This window comes from Meles meles, chromosome 1 (genome assembly GCF_922984935.1).
Source record: "Meles meles chromosome 1, mMelMel3.1 paternal haplotype, whole genome shotgun sequence".
Lineage (NCBI taxonomy): Eukaryota > Metazoa > Chordata > Mammalia > Carnivora > Mustelidae > Meles > Meles meles.
Window position 1 is genome coordinate 152,055,556 of NC_060066.1, and position 19,585 is coordinate 152,075,140.

The 19,585-nt window shown below is 40.3% G+C and overlaps 1 protein-coding gene across 1 annotated transcript in view; it reads left to right on the forward strand.

Moving 5' to 3' along the window:
* The window catches only part of PIGK (phosphatidylinositol glycan anchor biosynthesis class K), a 122,840-nt gene extending 112,380 nt beyond the window's left edge, over window positions 1-10,460 (forward strand). Inside the window, exon 11 of the mRNA XM_046010478.1 lies at window positions 10,068-10,460. Within this exon, the coding sequence (XP_045866434.1) occupies window positions 10,068-10,184 (117 nt within the window). The 3' untranslated portion in view covers window positions 10,185-10,460. The remainder of the gene's footprint in view (window positions 1-10,067) is intronic.
* Window positions 10,461-19,585: the final 9,125 nt, after the last annotated feature.

The following is a 19,585-nucleotide window of genomic DNA, read 5'->3' on the forward strand; positions in this document are numbered from 1 at the left end:
CTCCTCACAATGAGTTTCCATTGCCACTGCTTTCCACTGGTACTTTTTTAAAAAAGATTTTATTTGGGGCGCCTGGGTGGCTCAGTGGGTTAAGCCTCTGCCTTCGGCTCGGGTCGTGATCCCAGGGTCCTGGGATCAAGCCCCGCATCGGGCTCTCTGCTCAGCAGGGAGCCTGCTTCCCCCTCTCTCTCTCTGCCTGCTGCTCTGCCTACTTGTGATCTCTTTCCCTCTGTCAAATAAATAAATAAAATCTTTTAAAAAAATAAATAAAAGATTTTATTTCTTTGTCAGAGAATGAGAGAGAGAGGGGGAGAGAGAACAAGCAGGGGGAGCAGCAGGCAGAGGGAGAAGCAGGCTTCCCGCTGAGCAAGAAGCCAGATATAGGACTTGATCCCAGGACTCTGGGATCATGATCTGAGCCAAAGGCAGACACTTAACTGACTGAGCCACCCAGGTGCCTCTCTCCACTGGTACTTTTAACATAGCTACCAACAGGATGTGTCCCTAGGTGCCACTTTACAAAGAAGATTTTTTAAAAGATTCTACATCTAATATTTTTACATCTAATTCTTAACCATGTAAAGTGTATTTTGTTTTATAATGTTGGGCTAGAAACAAAACTGTTTTTTTCCAGAGCATTGTCATTCTAGATTGTCATTCCAGAGCACCCGTAAGAATATTTTCTTGCCCACTGATCTGTGATAGCTCTTTTATCCTGTACTAAATTCTTGGCTATTGGGCTTGATTGCTGCTTTCTATTCTGTTGCATTGATCTTTCTATTTTGCATGAGAACAACATTATAGATTAGCTTTATCATATTTTTTTTTAATATTCAGGACTGTGTACTCGTTTTTATAGAGTAATTTGGATTGTTTACCTTACATCTCATGTTATGGCTATTTCTGTTATTTTATGTTTTTTTATTGCTCTTGTGAATGGATTATTTTTCTGTTCCATTTTTTGACTCATTTTTGGTAACGTATTGAAAGACTTTTTTATATTTATCTCAAATACGAGCTCTTTATTCTTCATAATTGTGGATTGATTTTGTAGAGTTTGTTGATATCTAATCATAATATTTGCAAATTAAAATTTACTTCTTACTAGTAGTTATGTCTAGATTGGCTGGAAATTCCAGAGCAATATTAAGTAATAATGTTAACAGTGGATGTTCTTGTCACAGGAAAACTAAAATCATAGATAAGGAAAAACTGTGTTCAATTTTATATTTAACAAGTTATAGTAAAAAATAAAGCACCTTTAATTATCCTGGATTAGATTAATTGCTTTGCAAATTTACCATGAGTGCGGTGCATCAAAATCCTGGGAGATATTCATTTCCCCAGCAGGAGGCAACCGCTGGGTAACACCAATTACTAACTAAAAAGGAAAGGAGCTAGACTTCCGCTCTAGATTGTGATTGGGAGAAGGAAGGCTAGAGGAAACTAGGTGAATTGGTCTCTGAGTTCCCCTACTTCATTTCCTGGAGAGCAAGCGATTCCTGGCATAGTGCCAAGTAGAGTCAGTCTCTTTCCAGACAGACTATAAGAGAGAGCTTGAAGAGCATCAATATAGCTCCTTTACTGGGGAAGTTGTGCTAAGAACATTCATGAACTGTACCTCTAGAAAACCGATAGCAGGTATTTTTCCTGGATGGCTTCATGAGAATCTGGCTCTGGATAACTGTTCAGGTGTGACAGATGCTAGTTGAAGTCCTTTGTGAAAGTTAGATGAGTTAAGGGGGCTGGAATTCTTATTTGAGCAGGGTCAGAGGAGGTGATTTTGTCAGATCTCCCCTACCTCTGCAAAGTTCATGGTGGACAAGAGGTTGATTAGTTGCCTTTATGCTGTTCTTATTTATACCATTCCTGCAGAAATCTGAAGCCACATGTATGTAGATGGGAACTTTATTTTCTTATGATAATAAAGGTTCAGGGTGTTTCCTTCTACATTAATCACATCAATGGTTGTATTCTGTAGCTCTTGATGCATAATAAACCACTCTAGGAGCGTCTGGGTAGCTCATTCAGTTAAGGGTCTGCCTGTGGCTCAGGTCATAATCTCAGGGTCCTGGGATCGAGCCCAACATCAGGCTTCCCACTCAGTGGAGAGCCTGCCTCTCTCTCTTCCTCTGCCCCCCCACCATTTGTGCTCTCTCACTCTATCTCAAATAAATAAAATCTTTAAAAAAAAAATCTAGGGACGCCTGGGTGGCTCAGTTGGTTGGACGACTGCCTTCGGCTCAGGTCATGATCCCAGAGTCCCGGGATTGAGTCCCGCATCGGGCTCCCAGCTCCACAGGGAGTCTGCTTCTTTCTCTGACCTTCTCGTCGCTCATGCTCTCTCTCACTGTCTCTCTCAAATAAATAAATAAAATATTTAAAAAAAAAAATCTAAAACATAGTGGCTTATAGTATCAACCATTTTCTTAGCTTGTAATTCTTCAGGTTGACAGGTTAGGCCAAGTTTAACTGGGTAGTTCTGTTCTTGGCTGAGTTCCCTTGTGAGTTTGTTGTCAGTCCTGGGTTGGTTAGCTGGTCTGCTTCTGGGATTTGGCTGGTTCTTGTCTGGGGAACCTGAGTTCTTTTCTACATGATGTCTTTTCCTACAGAAGCCTTGCCTAGATTTTTTTCTCATCGTAGTAGCAGATTTCTGATAAAGCCGAAGCAAGCAAAGCCTTGGAATTAGGACACTGTTGCTTGTGTTGCGTTTTGTCGACCAAAAGATGTCACAAGGCCAACTGATTCAAGAAGCAAGGATATAAATTTCATTTCTTGGTGAGAGTTGCTATAATGGCACATATTGCAAAGGGCTTGGATACAAGGGAAGTACGGAGAATTGGGCCACTTTTTGCCACCAATCTGCCACAATTATGTGAATGACAGACTCAAAGATGTGCTTAGGACACTATTTTCCTTGTCAATGTGGATTTTAATTTTGCTCCCTTTTCATCTCAGCCTGTTGCCATTGTATCTTGTATAGTTTTTCTCTTCGTACCATTTTTTAAAATTTTTGATTTCTTGGGCATCTTTTTTCAAGTCAAGCCAAGTAAAATATTTCCAAAATTATCTTTTGGTTCTGTATTACATCTTATTCTGAGATATGTTCTCTGCATCTTCAGGATATTTCTTTCTCGTGTGTGGGAGTATTTTTACTCAGAGACCTCTCCATGTTTTTTCCTTTTTCTTAGAACGCTGTTGGTATGTGCCAACAGAGGGTGTGGATGCTTCTCCCTCTCTACTTCTGTTTGAATGCCTTCTCAGGCCTGCATCTGAAGAATAATTTGTTACACATTTCCTGTGATTGGCAGGCAGTCATCAAAGGTAGTTTGATCAAAGACCAGAATCCTCTGCTCCCATGCTCCCTATGCCTGGTTTGGGGGCACTTTAAAAGGATCAAGTGTATGGAAAACCTGTTTCTTAACATGTGCTACTAAAAGGATTTTTCCTGTATTTTCCCTTCTCTTCAGAGCTTCTCATGTGGATATTGAAACTTCTTAGATACAGTGAACAATTGTCAGTTCCCCTCTGACTCGTTCTTTACTGGGAATTGTACTCAGAGGGATAAAGAGGTTTGCCATTGGGGGGATAGGAATGAGTTACACTACTCTGGCTGCCTCATAAAGCCACCTTCTACTTTGTAAACACTATTTCTCTTGAACAGCAGGCAGAAAAAAGGGGAGAGCTAACGTCCCTTTCTCAGTTGACAGAATTACTGTGTTTCACAGAGCAAAGCCGTCCTTTGCATTGTGTCCACTAATCAGAAAACTGGGCCACTATTAATTTGTTTGTAAACCTGGTTTCTAGGACTTTCAGATAGTAAAATGATCTGAGGTTTCTCATCAGAAGTTAAATTCACTTTAGTTAGGAGGATGTGCTCTTGTCTTTCTGTGCCTTTGTATGTATTTTCTGGAGAGGATGGGAAAGGCTACACTGGAGGATTCTACTTAGATGCCATGTTAATCTAATAATTTGCCATTTTTTGTTAATCAAAAAATCTAATGACTACATAATAAAAAAATATAGCAGCTGCAAATAGCCATTTTGAAAGCTGAATTTTGCTGCTTTTGTTAGCCTGTATGGCTATAAATAGGTATAAATTCCATTATAATTTTGGAGTGATCACATACATTTCATAGTCCTCCATTATTACATTTAAAGGTCTAGCATTTTGTTGAAGGACGAGGAGACGATGCCTCCAAAATTCTCTGAGCCAGTCTTTGGAATAATAGATCAAAATAGCTGCCAGGACTAGTCTTGGGAGAAATGATAGTGACTTCCAAAGAAGCTGTAGTTGCCTTCTTCCTGGCAACTGTTTCTGACTAAGTTTAAGATCTAATGGTACAACTGTGACGTCAGGGAATCCATCTCATTGGAAATAACCAGAGTTTCTACAGCTGCAGAATTAAGATTGCTATTAACTACATGATTATTATTTCAGTAATCTCTAATGAATCATAGAATTTAAATGATGTTCACTTTTTTAAAGCATGGGTTGGTTTAAATACTATCTGAAAGTATAGTTTTTTTTTTTTTGTTTTTTTTTTATTTGACAGACAGAGATCACAAGTAGGCAGAGAGGCAGGCAGAGAGAGAGGAGGAAGCAGGCTCTCCACAGAGCAGAGAGCCCGATGCGGGGCTCGATCCCAGGACTCTGGGATCATGACCTGAGCTGAAGGCAGCGGCTTTAACCCACTGAGCCACCCAGGCGCTCCATGAAAGCATAGTATTTTCAAACTCTTAAAAGTTCATATTGCCTGAGCTGTTTTAGCACTGAAATTCATTAAATTGGTTTATGGAATAATTGATTGTATTATATATTATAGCCTACTCTTCTATAGGTAAGAGTTTAATGCCGTATTTTGATAATATTTATTTAAAATTTTTAAGCATTAACCTGTGTGTGTGTGCTTTCAAATACCATCTAAATCAGAGATTCCCGGTTATTGGGGAAAATGTGAATTTTGTTTCCCCCCATTAGGTCAATACTCTTTTTTTTTAAGTTTTTTATTTTTTTAATTTCTTTTCAGTGTATCAGAATTCATTGTTTATGCACCACACCCAGTGCTCCGTGCAATACGTGCCCTCCATAATACCCACCACCAGGCTCATCCAACTTCCCACCCCCCGCCCCTTCAAAACCCTCAGTTTTTTTCTCAGAGTCCATAGTCTCTCATGGTTCATCTCCCCCTCCAATTTCCCTCAACTTCCTTCTCCTCTCCATTTCCCCAGGTCCTCCATGTTATTTGTTATGCTCCACAAATAAGTGAAACCATATGATAATTGACTCTCTCTGCTTGACTTATTTCACTCAGCATAATCTCTTCCAGTTGATAACAGAAGTTGGGTATTCGTCCTTTCTGATGGAGGCATGATACTCCATAGTGTATATGGACCATATCTTCCTTATCCATTCATCCGTTGAAGGGTATCTTGGTTCTCAGATGGCCCTTCTTTTCACTCCATCTGTATCTTTGGGGTAAATACCCAGTAGTGCAATTGCAGGGTCATAGGGAAGCTCTGTTTTTAATTTCTTAAGGAATCTCCACACTGTTCTCCAAAGTGGCTGCACCAGCTTGCATTCCCACCACCAGTGTAAGAGGGTTCCCTTTTCTCCACATCCTCTCCAACACATGTTGTTTCTTGTCTTGTTAATTTTGGCCATTCTAACTGGTGTAAGGTAGTATCTCAATGTGGTTTTGATTTGAATCTCCCTGATGGCTAGTGATAATGAACATTTTTTTCATGTGTCTGATAGATATTTGTATGTCTTCATTGGAGAAGTGTCTGTTCATATCTTCTGCCCATTTTTTGACATGATTATCTGTTTTGTGTGTGTTGAGTTTGAGAAGTTCTTTATAGATCCTGGATATCAGCCCTTTGTCTGTATTGTCATTTGCAAATATCTTCTCCCATTCTGTGGGTTGCCTCTTTGTTTTGTTGACTGTTTCCTTTGCTGTGCAGAAGCTTTTGATCTTGATGAAGTCCCAAAAATTCATTTTTGCTTTTGTTTCCTTTGCATTTGGAGACATATCTTGAAACAAGTTGCTGTGGCTGGTATCGAAGAGGTTACTGCCTATGTTCTCCTCTATGATTCTGATGGATTTCTGTCTCATGTTGAGGTCTTTTATCCATTTCAAGTTTATCTTTGTGTACGGTGTAAGAGAATGGTCGAATTTCATTCTTCTACATATAGCTGTCCAATTTCCCCAGCACCATTTATTGAAGAGACTGTCAAAGAAGACACAAAAAGATGGAAGACCATTCCATGCTTATGGATCGGAAGAATAAACATTGTTTAAATGTCTGTACTGCCTAGAGCAATCTACACTTTTAATGCCATTCTGATCAAAATTCCACCAGTATTTTTCAAAGAGCTGGAGCAACCAATCCTAAAATTTGTATGGAATCAGAAGAGACCTTGAATTGCTAAGGAAATGTTGAAAAAGAAAAACAAAACTAGTGGCATCACGTTGCCTGATGTCAAGTTTACTACAAAGCTATGATCACCAAGACAGCGTGGTACTGGCATAAGAACAGACACATAGACCAGTGGAACAGAGTGGAGAGCCCAGATATGGACCCTCAACTCTATGGTCAAATAATCTTCGACAAAGCAGGAAAAAATATACAGTAGGTCAATACTCTTAAACTGAATTTCCAGGGAACATCTTCAAACTATTGTGTAAAGATATGCTTCTATCAATAACTAATAATGACAATCTTTTCCCCGTTTATGGAAAAATAATTTTTGATTTAGCTTTTTCATCCCTTTGACATTGGTTACAAATTGTCTGAATAATAGAAAATAAACATAACAAAAACCAGGCAGTGGTAACTAATGTTTAGTTCACTCACTTGTTTTTCATTGTCACATGCTTGTGATATCTGCCTTCCCTATCTTTAATATAACTGTGCTTTATAGTAGTCTATATATTATAATCTTTATATTAATCTATAATCTTTATATTAATCTATATTTTCTACTGGAATTAAATTAAGATTTTTCATAGTGTGTCACTGATCTTTTCCATCTGAAATGCCACTGGACTTACCATCTTATAAGATACTAGAAGGAAAGAACCTCTGTCAACATGTCATTTCACATGTGATCAGAGCCATTTCAGAGTTTTGCACAGAAAATAATATGAGGAAGAATTGCATTATGATATTTTTGGTGTTTGGGGAGTTTTCTGGAAGGAGTGAGAATAGACTTAGAGTTAGGGTGGCACATAACCACTGTAAACAATATTGTCAGTTGTATTTATATTATGTGGTTGATTAAAAACTGATTATGATATGGAAATAGTAAGGTGGATTTCTCTATTAGTTTGACAAGTTAATTTTGAATTAAAATTTATACAGAAATCAGATTGTTACAGATATTGCTCCTCATAACAAATACAAAAGAAAGTTATCTAAAAAGTATTTTGAGTTTCAAATCATCACTTTTCTAGGTAGGAACAGGTAGTTATATACTACATTTTCAGAAAACACATCATTGATGTAATTGTGCATTCATTCATTCCTAGGAGGTCTGTGTTACTATGCCCATTTTATAGATTCCGAAATTAAGAGTGGCAAAGTGGCCTGACAGGTAACACGGGCTTTGAGTGTTAAAACTAAACTTTGAAACCAAAGCAGTTGATTCTAAATCCCATGTTCTTTGAACCACACCACATTGAACCCTTGTTTTTAAATTATTTATTTAATTTTAAATTACAAAAGTAATGTGTGCTTGAAACAAACAATTCCTATGTGGATACATATGAGCTTTTATTAATATATAAATATGTATACATATTATACAAATATATATTTGTATTTTAGAACAGTGTGTCTAGCAGCAATTTGATTGATAGATGGAAAAGAGAGGGCGTCTTGGAGGAAGAGAAGCTAGTTAGGACACTATTTCAGTGACCCTGACAAGAAATGTTAAGAACTAGAACTAAGATAGTGACAGTGGCAATAGAAAACTTAGAAAGGACAGACATAATAATTAGAAAACGTGCAAGAATTGGGAACTCATGGAAGTGGGAAGGTCTGAGAGTTGGGGGAGCTAGGAATGACTTCCAGCTTTATCACTTTGGCAAGATGCCACTGATATGGATGCAGTGATGGAAAACAGGAAAGATGTCTGTTAACTGTACATAAACCTAGGATTTTAGCATATAGCTCCATGTTAGTGATATAAATTTGGGAATCATAAGCTTGCTGACAGAGGTCAAAACCAGGGTACAATTGTCACCCTGGGAGTTAAATAAAGGGAGAGAATAAATGGCTGAGGGCAGAGCTCTAGCTACCACTAGCATTTAAGGAGCAAAGAAGACTGAAAACGAATGGTTAGAGAAATAGAGGAAAAATCTGGAGAGAGTACCACTGAAGCCAAGAGAGGAGAATTTCAAAAGAAGGAAGAAGTTGCAGAAAGATAACTTAATTGAAAGCCAGGCATTTCCATAGATAACTTCTCCATTTATAAAATTAAAAGAAAAATAGTTTCATTGTATCAAAATATTCTTTTGAATTCTTTTAGTGGGTTTATATATAATGTTGTATACTTTAGACAACTATCAGCTATTTTAAGGCATAGATAATATAAATAACTATAGAATGTGGCAGGATATTACTAGCATGGCCCTTACTGATGAATTCTGGTTGATTTGACTTGATTTGTTTTATATTTAAGCTTGCCTGCCTGCCTTCTTTCCTTCCCTCTCTTCCTTCCTTCCTTCCTGCCTGCCTCCTTTCCTCTTGTAATGTGATGAATTTAGGATTGAATAAAGAACATTAGATTGGGAAACCAAACTATAACATGCAGATGCCTCTAAGAGATTTATGAACCTTCCCTGGCTAGTTTACATGGTGACTAAAGAAAATTTTAGGTTACAGTTTCTCTTCACTCAGTTCTATTCTAAAACATGATTCTAGGGACACCTAGGTGGTGCAGTCAGTTAAGCGACCGACTCGGGTTCAGCTTGGGTCACGATCTCAGGTTGTGGGATTGAGCCCTTTCTTAAAGGGCTCCATGCTCAGCACCATGGAGTCTGCTTAGGTTTCTCTTTCTCCCTCTACCTCCCCCCACCAATATCACACACTCTCTTTCTCAAATAAATATATCTTTAAAAATATATATGATTCTCAGAGCATAACTGTCCTTACAATCTTGGCCAGTAGTTTAGGAAGTAAACCTCATAAAAAGATGATAGTTATAGACCTCCCAATTTCAGGGACATAATGTAGCTGTTGCAGTGACAACTAAATGGAGAGGACTGGTCTGCCTTTCCTTGCTGGACAAAGAAATATACAAGACGCTTGGCTGGGTGTTGAGAGGTAGGGAATAGACAAGGGAATATAAAATGGACTCAGCCAAACTTTTCCCCCTGGAGGTTTGCAGGGAGATAACTGATAAACATAATTATATTACTAGATAAAAGAGTAGAAGGAGCTACACATTCAAAGAAAAGAATATATCAGGTGTGAAAATCTGAAGGAGTTGGCATTTCAGTTGGTGAGTTTCAGGTAGGCAGAGTGGAGTAAGGAACATTCCGTGTCAAGGGCTTAACATGACCAAAGGTATGGGCCCCCAAACAAGTATTTGTTGAATAGCAGAACAAATGAATTGGATAACGTTTGTTTTTCCACTGACTTAATGAGTATAGTATATGTATGTCTCCTGTGTGCCAGGCACCTGCTGGGAATACAAGCAAGATGGCCCTCAGAGCTATAGTCTAGTGGGAGAGACAGACAAAACCAACAAACTAATGAATATATAAATTCAAAGTGCAAAGGACTAGTAGGCTATGGAAGACCTTGGGTGAAGAGAGATGTTTGGCTGGGTAGTCAAGGAAGTCTCTTTGAAGAAACAAAATAGCATCTGAAACTGACCTTTGTAAGAACCACGTTGAACTGTTTACCCAGTTAGAAGCTTTTGTTGTTGTTGCTGTTCTAATACATTTAATTTGGTTAAATTACTCCCCCTTCAAACACAGCCTGTGAAATTTCTGTTTTCCATCAGTATTTGTTTGACCCAATATTGTTAAGTTCACCGTGTCCTCTTTGTTTTGCAGAAACCAAAGCTGAAAGATTGGCATCCTCCTGGGGGTTTTATTCTGGGATTATGGGCACTTATTATAATGGTTTTCTTCAAAACATATGGAATCAAGCATATGAAGTTCATTTTCTAGATGTGTGAAGAAGACGGCATAGAAGACTGCAACCTTGGATAAGATTTTATGTCATTATGCTTTTTAAAGAATACATTGTTCTTGTGTGAATTGGGCAAAAAGTATAGGGAAACTAAATTTGAATGAACTATTTTATAACTTAAAGAAAAACAACTGTTAATACAGGTGTTTAGTGGCACTAATTATACTTGTTTTTGTTGTGAATGTTATTAAAAAGATTGGACAAAGATCAGAGTATGTTTAATGGCTGTTTTTGAAAATAAAAATTTTCCCTAATCTTACACCCTTTTCATTTGGAAAAGAAGAAAATGTGCAGACATTTCAATTCTCATTAGCAGAGGTAATTTCTGTCAGGATTTTTGTGTGTGTTCTCTTAGTCTCTTTTTTCTATGCACATATTTTTTTCCTAAATAGAGATCGTATAGAATATTTCATTCTGTAATTTTACTTTTCATTTTACAATATGTTATCAACCCTTCCCCTTTCCTTGGACATTTTTCAGAACACATTGTGAGTAGTTGCACAGTATGCATTTTATGAATGTACAGTAAGTTGTTTAATACTCTTCTGTTGTTGGAACTACTTACCTTGTTCTCAGAATCTTCTTTGGTTCATTCTTCAATGTGTTAGTATTTTACTCTGAGCCACTCATAGAATTCTGCAGCTTTAATTATATGTAAACATTAAAAAAATGAGCTCCTTAACTGAAGTCTTCAGAACCTTATTTGCTTTTAGTTTTCTGGAAAATATAAGACCTTTGAGAATTTCATATTATTGACTACACAAGAGAAACAGATCCCATCATTTTTAATTTCTAAGCATTCTGTGATCCTCAAGAGTTGATTACCTCCTCTACAGTTTCCATATTGAAAGAGACATTGTTTCATTCTGTTTAAGGTAAGCCTTGTGCACTGGCTGGGTCTATACTTTTTCTGAGATAATCCCATAGAGTGTATGACTGTCTGTAAAGTTCATACGTAGGGCCCTACCTTCATGTTTGATGCATCACTTAAGGCAGAAAAGACCTTTCTGCTCTCTGACATCACTGATTTTTTTTTAAGCTAATTAGCCATCTTCCTATCTTTCTCATAACTGGCAGTCGTATTGTGATCGTGTTTCGCCATCAGCCCCAGATACTGGTTTTTTTTTTTTTTGGTGTTTTTTGTGTGTGTGTGTGTGTTTTTGTTGTTGCGGTTTTTTTTTTTGCATATAAGAGTGAAAAAAACCATGAAAGTTAAGTATTCACGTCCCACAAGATGCCTTTTTGTATTTTTTTTACCTTTTCATATTTTGTTTTTTCTAAGAATTTATTTGTTAATCTTTATTCATTACAAAGTTCTGATTTATAATTATAGGTAACATTAAGAAGACAATTCTTCCTCCACAATAAAACCTCCTAAAATTAATATTCCATAGGATTTGTTTTCCTTTTAACACTTAAAATATTACCCTTTAATTACATGCAAAATGGTCATACTTTTCGTAGGCAAAGGATTAACTGTTAACTGTCAGGTTGGAACAAATGATATTAAGGCTTTTTGCCAGCTTTGAATCTTCATTTGAATTGATCTTTTTATTGGTGTACTAGATAAATTCGGATATTTTATCTGAATGAATGGAGAGGGATTCTTTTGTACAGAGGGAAAAACAAACTTACTATTGACTCACCAGATCATAGTAGTACTAAGAGACAGAAAAGGTTGACCATAGCACCCTGCAGACACTTACACAAGGTCATGAACACTAGGGTGAGGCGGAGCTACTTAGCATCGAAAGGAAATATGATTGATCTTGAGCTGAAGTAATTTAGTCTGAATATAATGAAACATACCCGGATGGCAAGAACCGCTGGAAAGTAAAAGGCTTCCGCTTCAGAGGCTATAGAAGGTGCCCTTCTTAGTCAAAACCAAACTGGGAAAAGTAATACTGGGTATAATATACAGGATTAATTTTGCCCAGGCAGAGTTTCAAAGGGCAGTTATTTCTCTTTCTGTTTCATTATTGAATTTTCAGAATATAGTTAAAGCAGAAAGCTTAAACTATGTTAAATGTTCAGCTCATAACCATAATCTTTTTACATAAAGTATACTCTGCTTTCAATAATAAGTAAATCCTCTGCATGTGGTAAGTGGGTAATATTGTAAGTGCAATTAAATAGTCCAGACTTTAAATTATACCATAAAAGCGCATCCTTAAATATATTCTAGAGTCACAAGGAGCTGAACGACAGAAAGGGGTTTTCTTTTTGCCTTTTTCACAGTGTTGTTGTGAGGATCAGATGAGATAATGTTATGACTAAACACTTCGGAAATTGTAAATATGTGGTGATGCTATTTTCCTTATTTTGGATTAGGAAGATATCAACAGGGCAGTTTAATGATGCCGCTGTCCCTTGTTCTGCTGCACGCACTTAACTGTGTAAGCTACTTAGCTTGCTGGTTGTTCTCTGGTGTTCTTTTTCTATCCCCCGCCATGGTGTCCTTTGGGGAGACAAGGAATATAGATAAATGGGTCCTGGCAGACCGGGCCTGACCTTTTAGGGGAGGGACGGGATATAATGATACCATTCGGCAAAGGCAGCCTGCAAGAGAAAAAAGAAACCAAACGATGTGGATTATGAAAGGCATTCATTTGCAGTTTATGAAAGGGAAATGCACTTTGGATGCAAAGCTGATTAAATTGGATCAAGAAAAATTGGAATTAAGTACATAAAATAATGCATGCATTTATGGTTTCAATTTTTATATATCCTCAGCTAGTTGAAAATGATGATTCCCACAACAAGCATAACTCAGCTTGTTTCTGCTTACTGAGTATTTTCTACTATGGTATATGTTGATAGCATTTCTTCCATTATGTATGTTGTATAGCAGAGTTACAGTTACTGTGGGAATCATAATTTGAAATTTTGACTCGCGTGGTTCTGGAATCTTTACAACAAATGTTGCATTAACATAGAACTTTTTCCATTGATTTTTACCAAAATTAAATCCATCTGTAGCAGTTTCCATTTTAACTTGTGAAAGAAATATTTTATAAACATACCACAAGGTATGGCTATAAAATAATGAGATCAGCATCCATTTTGGCTTATGAAATCAGCCTCATTACTTTGTTGTGGCATCTTTTACCCGAGGGCATTTACCATGAAGAAAGTTCTCCAGGATCGCTGTTCTGCTGCTGCCTGCCCTATCTGCTCATGTCCTTGCCGTGTAAAAACGAAAGTCTTTCCATTCATGGACAATGCACTGTGGTAATACCTAGTCTTTTTTTGCTCAGTGCAAACATGTTTCTGTTTTGGGAATGTGCTGTAAAATGTTTGGTTTCTTGTAACTGTGGAGACCCATGGGATTGATGTAGTTGAAGTTGTGACCAAGACACCAGTTATTAAAAATTCACTTACTTCAAACAGAGCAAGGTCGTAAAATGGGGCTTACTGTTTGATGTGGGCTGCTTGCTGCCTCAGAGACCTCAGAGGACTTCCAGGTTTGCCCGTGAAATACCCAGTCACAGGGTCTGCCGGGTGAGGCTCATGTGATGGGACTCATGTTCCTATGATCTGACCTTTTCTGACTGCGGAAGTGTCAGCCGCTGACTGTGCTAGAGTTTCAGCGACAGCTGGCAGGACGAATGTGGAGCACTTTCCTAGGGGTCATTAAATCAGGTCATAAATGAAAAGTACCTCATACAGTGCCTAACACAGGGAAATTTTACCCTTCTGTTCTTTGCTGGCCAGGACTTTCTACCTAGCCCTTGTTTTTAACCTCCACTCAGGCCCAAGGGTCACTCATTCTAAAAAACACTAGCCATGGTGCTCCCAGACTCTCCTAGTCCCTTCTCTTCCCTGAGCCTTAGTGTTTCGTGTGTTTAACTCCCTCTGTGGTCTGTCCACTTTGTTAGAAATACACCTTTAACATGATTGAGTGGACATGATTGAATGGACTTGAATGGACACCCTAGGCTCCGGATGTCTGGATAATAATCCAGTCCAAAGTTTTCTGATGTTCCTCCATCCCAGTGGGTACTGCATTTCCAGGAGACATCCTCCTCTACCCCCCTCCTCCACCCCATGTTAGTTAGGAAATTTTAAGTTTCAAATGATAGAAACCCAACAAGAACAAATTTACACGGAGAAGGGAATTTGATGGAAGGACCTTAGAATATCACATTGAGGGGGTCTGGCCTGGGCTTCACCAGGGACTGGAATGGCACCTGGATTTTATTGTCTGCATTTCTTCCTCCCTCCCGGAGACTGGCTTTCTCACATGGCTGGAAACACCAGAGCCTTATGACCTGCGCTTCACCGCAAGAGAGAGGAATATTACTCTCTTCCTTTATTTCTATTTAAAAGGCTTGTGGCAGAACAGACTAACCCTGCAGGCATCAAGGGTTCACTTGGTCCTGGAAGCACATCAGGACGTGTGGTGTCATACCCCCATCTGTTAGGGCCTCTCCCAGAGGAGGGAGAGAGCTCAGGAGCCGGGTAGTCACCCCTACCACTCCTCTCAATAGCTTGCTCTTCATGCATGGTCCATGGAGCTCGCTTGGAAATGCAGAACGTCAGGCCCCACTGCAGACCCACTGAACCGGAATCTGCATTTTAACAAGGTCCCCAAGGAAATTCTCATGCACATGAAAGAAGGAGAAGCACTGATCGACTTTATGTTCATAGACTAAACAACCCAACTTCATCCTAAAAGGAGACTGTAAAAGATAGCAAATGCTTGTAAAACAAACAGGCATGGGGAACATATTTTATGGGTCGACTTCTCAGCATTATCATTGATTTTAGTCAAACCTTTTAAGACAGCACTACTCTCATTCTCTCTGTTTTTCTTGTGAGCCTTTTCCAAAATCTTTAATGGTTGAACAGGCATCTAATGAGCATTTACTGTATGTTGGGCCAAAAGCCCCTCTCCTGAATATGGGCTGGCCTTAGTGACTTAACTCTAATTAACAGAATGTGGCAGAACGATAGCGAATGACTTACAAAGCCAAATCATAAAAGGTGATCTAGCATCTGCCTGACTCTTTTTCTCAGAGCTCTCCCTGTTGGAACCCAGCCACCATCACCTGCAGAAGCCCAGGCCAGAAGGAGAGGCCATGCATGTGTATTGGGCCAACAGCCCTGATTGGGTCCCAGCTAGCGGCCAGCAGGAGGCTCTGAGGATACGGGGGACACAATCTGCAGAGGCTTCCTGACTGCAACCGCTGGAAAGACTGACCCCCAAGTGAGAACCACCTAGTTGATCATCAGAACTGTGAGATAATTTGGGGAAAAAACTATTTTGTTCCACGTTTAGTGTGGTTTGTTGTACAGGGATTGTCACTGAAACACTGTGTTAATGTGTTACCCACTCTGGCAGACACTTTGAGGGGTGCAAAGTGTCTTTTTTTAAGAGTTACAAATTAATTCTTGAAAGATTCACATGAAGAGATGAAGTAACTACATAGCAGATGACAAGTGCCCTTTAAGAGGTATAGAGTGGACGTTTAAGAAAAACTTCCATTTGTAATTGATACATACGTTATGTATATTGTTTACTTCCAGGAGAATGGGCAGAGAAGACTTCAAGATAGAAGTGAAATCTGACAAAACAGATTTCTCTATTTTTTCCCCCTCCATTGCCCACTACAGCTCTTTCAAAACTATAGATTTTCTTCAATCCTGTCCCACTTACTCAGACTTTCCGGTCACTGGAATATTTTGATTTGTACTCTGAAAAGGAAATTGAGGGAAGGTGACCAGCTTAAATTCCTTCTCTGCTGCCTGCAAATGGACCTCTGTTTCCCCCCATCCCATCCCATTCCGCCTGCTCTTTGGGCTTGGAGACAGTCGTCGAGACTGAGTCTCCTGGGATAGTGCTTTACTAACAAACGCACCTCTCCTTACCCTGCAGTCAGTCTTCCTTTGCACGCATGTGATTTACCTCATGTTTTATAAGATATTCAAGCTTTCTCATCTTAAAAACGCGAAATCCTGTGTTTTCTTTTAAATGCAAATATAGAAATGCTATGTAGTATAGAGTTCTTTTCTACTTCATTTCATAGCCTGTTATTTTGAGTGAATGGGTGGCATTCACCGACTTGACTTCCCTGCCCTGTATTTGTTTGTGAACCTTTCCATGAACCTAGCTTCTGCTTCCACCACTGCCCCGAAACTCTTCTTTACTGATATCAATGATCTCTCAATTTGCCAAATCTGGTGGAATTTTTCTGCCTGTACCTTTCTTTTCTCTCCTTATTATGTAGCAGTTGTTGATTACTTCCACTTTTAAAAACATTTCCTCCTCTGCCTCCACGGTACTGCTCCTCCTGGCACCCCCTTCTTCACTCCGCCGCTCCTTTTCGGTCTTTGACATCCCACAACAGCCCTTCTGCAGAGTTCTGCCCTCACACTCATCAGATTCAACACTGTCCCTGCATACTTTCTTCCCCATCTGTAGTTTCCGCTCTTACCTCCACGTCACTAGCAGCCAAATTTCTCCACCTCGGCGTCTCCCTTGAGTTCCAGAAATGCCCTTTTGTACCGGAAATGCCCACAGGAATCTCAAACTCAGTCTAACCCACACTGAGTTTATAATCCAGCATGATCACCTCACTGCACGGCTCTTCTCCATGTCTTTCTCTCAGTGTGGATTTGGAATCCTCTCGGAATAGGGGCAGGTTATAAGGATATCTGTGTCCCATGTAAGTGCTCACGGAAGCATGTACCGCGGCGATGGCTCTTAGTAATCAGGTGGGCAAAATGACATTTTCTGTGGATGTCAGTTAGCCTTTTTTCCCAGTGCTTGCTCAGCGGGCCCATGGTGGCCAGGGTGGGGGTGGGGGAGTGGTTATGGTGGCCAGGAGGGAGACCATGGGCTCAACGGAATTGTGTCTAGTCTACCAATAGCAGAGACGTACATTAAACCCAGACACTAATTGGCGCTTCCATTCCCCAGGTGACAGCTGATCACATTGACCACCACAGAGTGGGCAGAGATTCATCCATACTGAAACAGACACATATATTGAGTATGGATTTGCATTCTCTGCTCTTAAAGCTTCTGCCAGCAGTACCATCAATAGAGTCACAGAGATCGTTATCTAGCATCATCGTATCATTCTGCACAGTACTGGGTCTGAGCAAGGAACTCATCTCACAGCAAAGAAGTGCATCCGTGGACATACGACCACGGGATTAACCGAATTTACCACATAGCCCATAACCTGAGAGCGGCTGGTTATCCCCACCCGGAGACAGCACTTTCAAAAGAAGGGGCTTCTGTTTGACAGAGTGCAATATAGGCTTTGAATCAGAGACCACGACATGCCATTATTTCACCCATGGCCAGAATACACAGCTCTGGGAACAAGGAGTGGAAAGGGGAGCAGCTCTTCTCACTCTTACACCTAATAATCCATGCACGGAATTTCTGCTTCCTGTCCTGCCAACTTTGAGCCTTGCTACTATGGAGCTTTTATCCCTGAAGGGAGGAATGCTTTCACCCAGGGGACACCACCGTGGTTCCATTAATTTTGAAGAGAAGACTGCCACCGGGCCATTCCGGGCCCTGATATCACTGAACATGCCAAAAATAAAGGGTTTCTATACTTGCTGGAGTGAGGGAGGCCAATTACCAAAGGGAAATGGAGTAGCGGCTACACACTGAGGACAAGGGAGTCTATGTGGCAAACGGATCTCTTCCGGGGTGCTCCTTACTAATTCCATAACCAATAGCAAACATTAATGGAAAACTATGATAATCCAAAACAACAACAACAACAAAAAGAAGGCAGGAGGATTGAGGACTCAGGTGTCTGAATGAAGGTGTGGACCCCTCCACCAGGTAAAGAACCGACTGATTCAGCTTCTGGCTGAGAACAAGGGAAATAAATAGGTAGAAGAACATAGGAAGCCGTAGATATCAGCAGTAGCCCCTGGCCAACTATTGAAAGGAGGATTTTGTAATAGCTTTATGGATCTCCTCTTTGCCTGTTATATGTTCATGTGTGCATGCTGTTTCTCTCTCTTTCCCCATTTTTATTTTATGCAAGTTGGTGGTGCTTAACCTTATATTTACTTAGGTAAGAACATATTCTGTGGGGCTGAGGGAATTTAGGGGGGTAATTAATAAAGCCAATAGTGCATACAGTACCATTTCTGGCTGTGCATCTCCTTATTTTGGTGAAGGGTGAGAATGTCTTCCCTCGGACAAGGAACAGCATCTTGTTAGATGGAAATATAGAGTTGCATCATTGTTGTACAGGTCTCAAGTGTGCGTAGAAAAGTGAATACAGAAGCTAAGTAGCCAAAGGGGTATACTGGTCCAATTATCAATTCATTGTCTCTTAGCTCCAAATCCACTCATTATCATTGGTGATAATGTTGCTGAATGAAGCCTTAAGAATTTCTTTTGTAGTGAACATGATGTTAGGCTTTGTCAATAGAAGGTGCTGGGGAGTGCGGCAGGAAGAAGGAGCCTCTCCTCCCATTTCTGGTATGCCCCTCCCACGTCCCCTGCCCTGTGCATCTCTGCACGAGTGCGTGTGCGCGTGTTTTCTGCAGCACCTCGTGGCTGCCCCACAGGGCACCTTCCTGTGGGCAGCTTCCTAGTGCAGGGTTGCTGGCAAAGCACCCAGTCCTGAGTTCCTGAGTGGCTGAGCTACCCCCAGGCAACTGGGCCCCAGCAGCCTTGCAGCAGAATACACATGGGGGCACCTTCCACAGCGCATGTCTGTGGGCATCTCCGTCTCAGAGTGCTGCTGGCGGGGCTTCTCCTGGACAACTTGCTCCACACCTTTCAGGTGGCTGATTTTTTTCAGGAGTTCTTGGGTGTGGCTTCTTTCAGAGGATAGCTTTGCCTAGCACTCCAGAGAGCAGCTTTCCAGCAAGTTCCACCGAGATGACCTCTCTGTGAACCTTTTTGTCATCCAATGAGCCCCACTGCACCCTCTCCAACAATATCGAGACCTTGGCCCCCTGAGGGGCGGCTTGTTCCTTGGGTCCCCTATCTCAGTCGGAGGGATGGTGAGAGGGCTGCTGTCCGAGGGCTGCCTCTGATGCCTGCTGTTCTTCTAGTCTGTTGAGTTCTCTTTCTCTCTCACTAGTCAAGTCCCCCTTCCTCTAATTCCTTGTCCAAATTGCTATGGAATTTTTGTCTTCTCGTTGAACTTTGACCGACATGCCTCCTCACAGGAACCTGATGGCATTAAATGGTGAGATTTCTTGGCCACAGTCATTTAAATTGTTCAAATTATGCCTCTGGCTGGATTCAAGGGAAAGCCCTCTCAGAGAGCTGGACAACGGATTGGAGACCCCTCTTACCACCTCTGCCTAATTGGGAAGGCTTCCCTGGGAAATTTCCACGAAGGGTTAAGAGATGGAAGAAGTACTTCCTTCCAACACCGTCTGGCGG